At 36.4% G+C, this 9,681-nt stretch overlaps 1 protein-coding gene across 4 annotated transcripts in view; it reads right to left on the reverse strand.

Annotated features, from left to right (window-relative positions):
• Nucleotides 1-1,004: 1,004 nt before the first annotated feature.
• LOC106958172 (tetratricopeptide repeat protein 39B-like) overlaps nucleotides 1,005-9,681 on the reverse strand; it is a 19,354-nt gene continuing 10,677 nt past the window's right edge. For all 4 annotated transcript variants that reach the window (XM_015049946.1, XM_015049948.1, XM_015049949.1 and 1 more), the window contains 12 exons: nucleotides 9,509-9,614; nucleotides 9,001-9,066; nucleotides 8,816-8,924; nucleotides 8,675-8,742; nucleotides 7,796-7,855; nucleotides 7,558-7,719; nucleotides 6,957-7,048; nucleotides 6,195-6,315; nucleotides 6,015-6,126; nucleotides 5,594-5,711; nucleotides 2,765-2,881; nucleotides 1,005-2,173 (listed from right to left, as the gene is read on the reverse strand). In XM_015049946.1, coding sequence (XP_014905432.1) covers nucleotides 2,059-2,173; nucleotides 2,765-2,881; nucleotides 5,594-5,711; nucleotides 6,015-6,126; nucleotides 6,195-6,315; nucleotides 6,957-7,048; nucleotides 7,558-7,719; nucleotides 7,796-7,855; nucleotides 8,675-8,742; nucleotides 8,816-8,924; nucleotides 9,001-9,066; nucleotides 9,509-9,614 — 1,246 coding nt within the window. In that variant the 3' untranslated portion in view covers nucleotides 1,005-2,058. The remainder of the gene's footprint in view (nucleotides 2,174-2,764; nucleotides 2,882-5,593; nucleotides 5,712-6,014; nucleotides 6,127-6,194; nucleotides 6,316-6,956; nucleotides 7,049-7,557; nucleotides 7,720-7,795; nucleotides 7,856-8,674; nucleotides 8,743-8,815; nucleotides 8,925-9,000; nucleotides 9,067-9,508; nucleotides 9,615-9,681) is intronic.

A 9,681-nucleotide genomic window follows, 5' to 3' on the forward strand; every position in this document is an offset into this window, starting at 1 on the left:
GGAGCCACACACAAAATTAAAGTGAGATGTTCCCTTTATTTTTTTATAAGAATATAAGAACTCAGAGTTGTAGATGCTGATGGCTGAGGGCAGGAAGGATGTCCTGTAGCAGTCTGTATTACAATGTTTCACAATAAGCCTCTGACTGAAGACCTGAAGAAAAAAATTGTTTAATATTGAATTCCTTCTTCCCCCATAATAGAAACATTTTTATTTATTTCAACTAAAAATATTTTCTCAATTCAACTTTTCATAATTTTGTTACTTTTAGTTAACTATCATGTATTTGCTCTGGACTCAGTTTTTCTGATAGTTATTTTAGTATTTCTTTAGTCGACAGAACTGTGACTTGCGGTGGAAATCTGAGGTGTACAGATTGAAAAGGACTGGGGCGAGTACAGTGCCCTGGGGGACTCCGCTTAGACAGAAAAATGTGTGGTTGCTCAAAAAGTGCGTTATCAAAACATTTTTGTTTTAATCTTGTGTAATATTCTAATTTTCTCAGATACTGAACTATTTCATTTCATAATCTGTAAGCCAAAAATAAAATGTTTCATTTTCATACACTAGAAAAAATGAATGTCAAGTTAAACATGATCAAAATTGCAATTGCACAACATATAAAGAAAAAGGACACAACAAAGCCTAGATCATTTAAAATCAATGTTTAATAATAATAATAAATCTGACTTTCATCAAAGTGCTTTACATTAAACACAAGCAGTCTGCTGGGGGTGAAAAGCTAGATCAGGCCACATCTTGGGACAAACACATGATCAACATCAACAGGACATCTGACAGAATAATCAATATTCAATATGTAGAATATTCACTGAACACTGATCCAGAACTGCACAGCATTCTGGGAGATGTAGGCACAGGAACAGCTTCAGCCGCTCAACCTCTCACAGCTAGCTAAGCTCAGGTTGGTGGCTTCACTCACTCTTTGGTTACCTAGCAACCACCTGCTGAGTAACTGGCGCAGCAGCAGTTTAAGGTTTTGCCACTATTCCTCATGACTGCTCAAAAAGAAAAAACAAAGGTGTGGAGTGAAAACTGGATAAAACAGGAAAGGTCACACTATCAGTTTGGCAGCTTTTCAGATGAATAAAACAAAAAAACTAATCAATAAATATTGATTAGTCACCCACTGACTGATATGAAACGCATATATCGTCATAAGTTCACTGCTCTGAGTGTGGTACTCTTTTAGCAAATAACAATAATCAATATTACAATAATCAAATCATGACAGTTAATCAGATTAATCGTTTCAGCCCAAAATTGTTCAGCAGTATCAACAAAAACTCATCTGAAAGAAATTACTTCAACATGCAGGAAAAGCTCCACAGTTTTTCCAGTTTGTCATTTTTAAAACACTTCACTGCCTTACACAATCACAAATAAATGTATTCGTCAAAAGCATTGATAACTTACTCTTAACTCACAAAATTAAATTTAAATATTAAGAATGTAAACTGTCACATAATACATCAACATTGCCGCCTGTTTCAATATCTCAAACACCAAATATACCTTCATTTGCATGAATACACACACTGGAAACTATTTTAGCCCTAACGCTGAAGCTAGCATCCTTATCTACGCTCTTCAGGATTCAGCCAATCAGCATCATGGAAAATTGATGCTTAATTGGGATCAATTCAGCATCAATTTGGTGCTCCTGGATTGGCTGCTTTGCAAATAGCACCTGATAGTGTGTCAGCTATCATCACTCATAGCTTGCCAAGATGTTTTTTTTTCTGGAATATTTTAGATATGCTCTTCAAAAAAATGCATAAATAGCCAAATTTTCCACTGTATTAAATCCACTGTATCCACTGTATTTCCACTGTAAAGTTTCCACTGTATTAAATAACATTTTTACAGTTAAAAATGTATAAATTACACATAAGTGAAACTCTAAGACTTATGATTCAAAAAAAAAAAAAAAAAAGAAAGAAAGCAAAAACATTCAGAGTTGACACAGATGATTTTTAAATAATGTTAGGTCCAATCTCCACCCATTTTATACAAGCTCCTCCCATTTTTGGTCTTTCAAGCTGGCGTACGAGAAGGAGGAAGTTTGGCCTCAAAGGAGCCCATGGTGTTGAGCACTGCATGGATGCGGAAGTGCAGCCTGGACTCCATGCTGTAGTCTCTGTAGTTCATCCTGCAAATAAAACCACCTGTTAGCCGTTTGTTGCAATTATGGGAGTGTTCTAGAGAAAATAAGAACATTTGTGAGTTTAAAAAGCCAAAAATTTTCAAGGAAAAACTCAGAAATTTTTAGATTAGTATTAGAAATTTGCTAGAAAAAGCATGGAATTTCTTAGCTTCAAATTTGAAAAATTTCTAGAAAAAAATAGAAATTCCCCAGTTTGAAATGTCAAAAAGACAAGGAGTTTTCTGAGTAAAAAGTTGGACATTTTCTAGAAAAGACCAGACATCTTGAGATAAATCTCAAAAAAAAAAAACATAGAAATTTCTGAATTTTGAAGGTCAAACAATTTGACATTTCTATGTTTCTTCCATTGATTTGTCTAAAAATGTCAGAGTGTTTTGGGCAAAAATTTACTCTTCTTTTTTTCTATCTACATCGGCCGTCACAGGAATATAATTAGAGATGGTCAGTCGAAACTGATTTTATGTTAAATTGGCCTGCCATATACATTGTTCAGATTGAGTGTATTATCCTCTGTGAAAGGTTATCACATGAAGCGTGGGGTCAGTTTATTTGAAAGAAACATTTTAAAACACATACTTTGCCTTTTCAATGACTGTGATGGCCGTATTAATGTCCCCTTTCAGCTTGTGCAGTAAACCCAGCTCATACATGGTAAATGGCACCAGGTAGGTGTCATGCTTGATGTCCTTTTCTCTGCAGCAAAGACAAAGAAACAAAAACAGGCATAGTTATTGGCAGTAGAAGAAGAATTTGTTCAAATCAGTTCCATGAATAATCAGGAGTTTCTGAAAAACTGTAAACCTGAATGGATAGAACAGCATTTTGTACCAATCTGATGGTTTGAAAATCTGAATAACAGTTTGAAAACAATAAAAATCTGTGGTTCAGCAAGTATGTCTATTAAATAATTTAGCAGCAAAAAGTGTTTTTGAACTGAAAATGTTGCTTTTTTTGTTGATATATAATGCTGAAATTAACTCTTAAAATTTTTAAGAGACGAGTCGGAGTCATATCTACATTCACCAGGGTGACTTAAAAAGTCTTAAATATGTGTATCTGAAATTAAGGCCTTAAAATGTTTTAAATTCATAGGAAATTTTTAAGTTAATGTAACCAGGATAATTTTTCTATATTGGATTCAGTTTATTTATTTTATTTTCCATTTTGTTAGATCTAATTTTATTAATTTTTATTTAAAGGTTAATTAAAATCCTCCTTTTCTTAATTTATTCAACACCAACCAGGCGAGAACAACGTTGTTCTCGCGCGGTTTTGACGTCATGTGAAGGCTGCACGTCAGCGTCCTAAATTGACAGCTACGGTTTATATGGCTACTAATCGCACCTTAGGTAGGAAATGTTGTCGGACCCTGACGTACAGGTAGGCTTCTGGTCTGTTCCCAAAGCGGTTTTCAGATCTCTATTGTACATCCTTCAATCGTGCGCCTCTGTTAACTTGCAGACGTGTGATCAATCAGCCGAACGTTGTAAAGATCACGGTTGGTCAAGAGGGAACTGGTGACTGTTTGCTCGGGAGCTAGCATGCTAGCACTAGCCTCCCCAGCCTGTTGTAGTTATACACCGATCTAAAGCACATTCAAATCGAAATGCTTACCGAAACTACGGTTGTGTAAAAATACTGTTTTTGCATAAGTTGCATTTAATTATGTAAACTCCTGCAATTATAAGAAAATACATGTACATGTAAATTGATTATTTAGGCCTGTTCACACAGGCCAGGTGTATTGCAGATCCCCCGCTCAAGGAGTGGCTGACGGGTCTAGGATACAGCAAGGATCGTCTGGCTTCATGCTGACCAGACTGGCGAGCTAACCGTTAGTGGATCCGGAAATACAACGCCTATTATCTGAGGAAACTCTTCCGAACTGGTTGGAGATTCAGCCCAACAAGTCTTCACTGAAGGAACTGGATTATTATTTTTCTTTTCCTCTTTCATCATCAACAAAGACTGGTTGAGTTCCTTGGTTTAAGGAACCCATTTGGACTTTAAAATTGTGGACTAACTTGTATATATTGTAAATAATACAACTCACCAATTTTGCACCATCTAGCTGTCTCTGTGTTTTTTACAATTTGCCACCTCGTCCAGCAGACGAACCTAGTTTTTAAGAAATCACTTGGATTGACTTTAATTTGGATTATTTCTAATCCTAGAATGTAACTTGGGTTACATTAACTTATAGGAGGTCATAAATTTTTCATGGCAGGACTACTTAATCTTGTATTACTTGTAGTTTAGTTTTACTCATGAAACTTTTCTCTCAGGCAAATGTTTGAGTCGCCTGCAGACATCTTCACTGACTCGAGGAGGCTACCGCTAACTAGCTGCTAATATACCCTCACTAGTGCCAATCTTGTTTATCATGGCCAAGATTAGCACTACTACTACACACAAGATTTTATTTAAGATTTCTTTGGAAATATGGGTCTTAAGAAATAAGACGTAAAGTAATAATTCATAATGGCCTTAAAAAGTCTTAAATTTTGAGTTGATAAAACCTGGAGAAAATGCCTTTCTGCTGTAGATAATAGCAGAAAGTCAGAGCAGTTTGACAAAGTCATGGTAGTCTGGTTAGACTTTATGTTGAGTTAAGAACATGAAAATCTGAGCTTAACATGTTTAGTGTTCATCTTGGGTTTTTGTTAATGTATTTTCTAGGTTTTTTGAACATCATAAATTACAAATAAAATGAAATTAATACAGTAAATAAATGAAGACCAAGCCATCTCAAGCAAGTATGATCTTTCTATAAGTTTTGTTGCAATATACCTTCATTCTACTCAGATTCTTGATTAATGCATTGTGTTCAATGTAAACATAGTGGGAAAAGCAAAATAATATTTAGTGCAGACCATTTCCATATGTACAAAAGTTTGAATTTTTTAAGTTTGGACACTGAAACGTAAAAACTTCTTGTTTCTGATTTTGAATTTGCATTTCCCTCCGAATTATACAATTCAACTTTTTAATATTTTTCTAGTATCTGTTTATACTGGGCTTTAAACAAAATGATTTAAATTAACCTGTTGGTCTCAGGTTGTCATTCACAATGGGGTGTCAAACTCCAGTCCTCAAGGGCCGCTGTCCTGCAGTGTTTAGATGTGCCACAGGTAAAAAACAGTGGAATGAAATGGCTTAATTACCTCCTCCCTGTGTAGATCGGTTCTCCTGAGCCTTGCTAATGACCTAATTATTCTTTTCAGGTGTGGTGCAGCAGAGGCACATCTAAAAGTTGCAGGACAGCGACCCTTGAGGACTGGAGTTTGACACCTCTGTCACGAGAGGACCCGAATAACAGGTTAACCGAATAACATGCTAATGCTAACACTATGCTAGTGTAATGTTCTCATGCAGCCAGTGATGTCGCTGTTGCCGTGAAGTCACCTGGAAATGACGAAGTTGAAGCAGATCTCCGCCTGAACCAGCCGCCCCAGCTGCGTCAAACACAAACCCTTCAGCATCTGGACCACACACACGTCGTCCGTGTGGAACTCCGACGGATCTGCACATCACACAGGCGTTTAGTTTGCATTTGCATTTGCATTCTGGATTTTTGTTGTTTTTTTTCTCAGAATTCAGATTTTTTTTTATCAGAATTTGGACTTTTTTTCTCAGAATTCTTACATTTTCTACAATTAAACAATAAAATCAGGCAACTTCAATTTTTTTGATTTTGATTTTATTTTAATCTTTATAATTATTATTATTTTGACCTGCAAAGATTTTTGACTTGTCAAGAAGAAGTTTGGATACTCCTGCCCTAAAAGTTAATTGGTTTTTGTTTCTTTTTTTTCTCTTTTCTCACCCGGATCGCTCCTAAGCTGCTCTTCTGCCGCCTCCAGAGTCGATAAGATGCCTTCGGTTAGCTCCGGCCGCTTGCCGACTACCATGAAGCCGTTCCACACATACATCATTTCCTGTGAGGAAGGATGTCGTGATAAACAGACTTATAGTTTTTACTGGACGGCGCTGAACGGGTTCTCACCAGAGCAGGAACCACGAGCTTCAGAGGCTTCGGCGGCGCGTATCTCTGGGCCTTCTTGGCAGCAAACTTCTCGGTTGGAATCGATTTTCCCGCAATTCTTAATCTGAGGCCGTCCACCTGCCTGCAAACCGACGCTCATTTAGCCGAACAAAAACACAAAACCTTTCTATTTTTATCTTGTTTCTGGTGGAAATATCTTATTGCGGCAAACAGCACACCCACAGATGATGCTTCAAAATTCATAAAGAAACATAAACTTTTAGAAGGTTTTTTATTTACTGTTCAATAATTATTACATTAATTTAGCGTAAATGTGGCCAGTTATTTTTATCAGTTAATATATTATGACTTTATTACCAGATGATGCAATTTTGAAACACAATCCCCTCTTTTGATTATAAGCAAATAATTAACATATTTTAAATTAATCACATCTAATCTTATTTTATTCTCACTGTTCTTGTAGTTTTTTTGCATAAGAATTATGGCAGCCTATAAGAAAATGAGCATCAGAAATAGCATTTAAGTAAATTATCTAAACTTATTTTTTTTTATATAAAAAAAGCTTTAAAAACAGAAAACAACAATTGCAATTAAAAAAATCTAAGATAAAAAAATTAATGGGATTGAAGTTTTTTTTATTTTGGAGGTTTTTTTCCTCATCTTCTCTCCAACTTTCTGAGGCCCTCAGTTTGAAAAACTCTGATTTTGTGTTTTTGCAGTGCAGCTAACTGCTAAGACATCATTCATTTCTTTACTCACCTGAACAGCGCCACAATATTTTCTCCAGTCTTGGTGACTTCCTCCTCTGGCAGCATGCTTAAGATGGCGGCTTTCTGAAATACATATGTGGCCTAACAGAAAACAGCAACGTTAAATGAGCAAAGTCAAAGAAAATGTGAATAAAATTATGAGATTAATGGTCATATTTGCATGAGTACCATTTGGTAAATTTGAGTTATCAGACTAGGTTAGTCTGACGGTGCATAAATAATTTAAACAATTCAGATTCTGAGAAAAGTCACAATTCTGACTTTTCTCCAAATTCTGAGAAGAATAAGGAATTCTGAGAGAAAAAATGTCAGAATTTTGGGGGGAAAAAATCTAAATTCTGAGTTTAAAGTCAGAATTCCAAGAAAAAAAAATTGAATTCTGAGGGAAAAGTCAGAATTTTCTTTAGTGACCCTAATCCTAAAGAAAGACTTTTCTTCCCCTTTTTTCTTTTCTTTTTTTTTTTTTGCTTTGTGCATTTCTCCAGTCCAAACTCCAGTCGAGTTGATGGCAGTAATGCACATTTAAAGTTTTCTGCCAAGAAAAGCCCAGAAGAAGAAGAAGAACTAGAAGCAGAAGAGAATGCTGATACCTGTGACCACTTGTTCTCCTTGCAGAGGCAGTCGGCGTATCGGTACGCCTCGGTCCAGTTCTGCTCGAAGGAGTACGCCCACATCAGCTCCCAGAAGCACAGGTGGTGGATCTGTCGCCATTCCTCCTGGGTCGCTATGCAGGCCAGAAATTTCTCCTGAGCCTGCAGAGACCAGAAAACTCTGAAAACTAGCCTTCATTTACTGGCCTTTATTTACAGTCAGACAGTTAACACTCACAAATGTGAAGTTCCCTTTCAGCACAGCGATCCTGGCCGTGTAGAAGAGCATCAGCGCTCCCTGTGGGAAAAATCCCTCGGGTTCAATCCAGAGAAAAATACTTCACAGCAAGAGGAGTAAGAAAAATTTCCATTTCTCTCAGTGCTACTGTGGGAGTTCTATGGGTGCCAAAAATGTAGATTCACATAAAAATTATGATTCTACAGCGGCTTTCACTGTAAATGGAAAAAAAGAGAAAATTTCTGCCAGAAAAATTTGGGGATTTCTGAGGTCATAAAGTCAAAATATTTGCCAGAAATAAACTCTAAATTAATCAAAATTTTTTAGATTAATTTCAGAAATTTTCTAGAAAAAATTTTGGAGCTGCAAAAGTCAAACATTTTTGACTTTTGAGACTCTGACTTTTTAGATTTTTGGAGCTGTGAAAATTTACAATCATTTTCTAAAATAAATTCTGTAATTAATCTCAAAATGTCTGAGATTTTCTTCTTGCAAATTTTCAACTTTTGGAGTCAGTAGCTCCTTAATATTGATGAAAAAGTACCAGTTCCACTGACAGAGTATTTCACTTATATCATGGGGAAATTATCTTATCAGTTAAATGATCTGCCAGTAAATATTGTACTTTTTAAAATCAATATTAAGGAAATATTGGCTGGAAACAAGCTCCGATGTCTTGCCCTAAAGTTACCTCATCGTTAGTTCTGCCTTATTTGATGTGTGCTAAGATATTTGCAGCAGAAACTAAACCAAATTACTTGGCAAGATTTTCTGTTTTTGCAGTGAATGTATTGAGTTATGGGGTGTATTTTTCTCATAATAAATGAGCATAAATGGAAACCTTCCTTTATAAACTATACGTTTGTCTGCGTTTCTTACGTTGGGGTACTTGTCGGCGTACGGTTTGAGCAGAGCTTCAGCCTCAGGGAGGTTTCCTTCACCGGTACCTGAAGGAGCGTTAAAGTCACTTCCAGGCTCCAGTAATCTGATGTTCTGCTTCACATGAGGAAAGTTTCTCACCCAGAATGACGCTCATGTAGAGGTGGAACATGAGCAGAGTCAATGTGCTGAGGATGGAGCGCAGGCTGTTACTGGCTGCCCCCTCTCTCAGCTGAGACAAACCAAACTCCTGCAAAGCGGATTATAGAAACGTATTAAAAAACCGTTTTAATGCGGTGATACTGACATCCCAAAGCGTCTCCTACCCTGTCTCCAGAAAATCCCAGAAACTCCATGAGTCTGAGGACTCTGGATGGAAGCATGGACAGGATCTGATAAAAACAACAAATAAAACATGGTGGTTACTCTGGATTCATTGAGACAAATGCAGCTTCATAGCATTTAATCTCTGTTTGGAGAATCAGTTAAAACTTCCCAAAACGTCTCAATCTTAAATAAATCTTTTAAATGTTTTTATGCTTCAATTTGGGTGTCAACTGCTTCTAAAACAGTTTTTTTTTCAATCCAGCCATTATTTTACCATAATATAATATTCTAAATGTAACTGCCCCTCACCTAGTAACCCCACCCTGTTGCCTAGCAACCCCAGCAGAGTTCTGCCCGTCACCTAGCAACCCAAGCGGAGTTCCAGCTAAGTCTGTCGCAATAAATTAAAATGAGCTCAATCATTTACATTTGCATGGTATGTCCAGATAAATAAAGAGTAGTCTAAAATATTGAATTAAATTGTATGTCATTTTTTTTACTTCTTACCAGATTAAATGATCCGATGCCCATGTTGACGCCACCTCGAAAATGAATATGTGTGCTCCTCTCCTTTTCTCCATCCTCTATTACATTTTCCAAAGCCTGGCAGTTCCTAGTTTAAAAACATTATGTCTTAATATCAACACAACACACTACAAAATTATAAAGATTTCAGACTG

This window comes from Poecilia latipinna, unplaced genomic scaffold (assembly GCF_001443285.1).
Source record: "Poecilia latipinna isolate Pla-1442-1.1 unplaced genomic scaffold, P_latipinna-1.0 Scaffold967, whole genome shotgun sequence".
Lineage (NCBI taxonomy): Eukaryota > Metazoa > Chordata > Actinopteri > Cyprinodontiformes > Poeciliidae > Poecilia > Poecilia latipinna.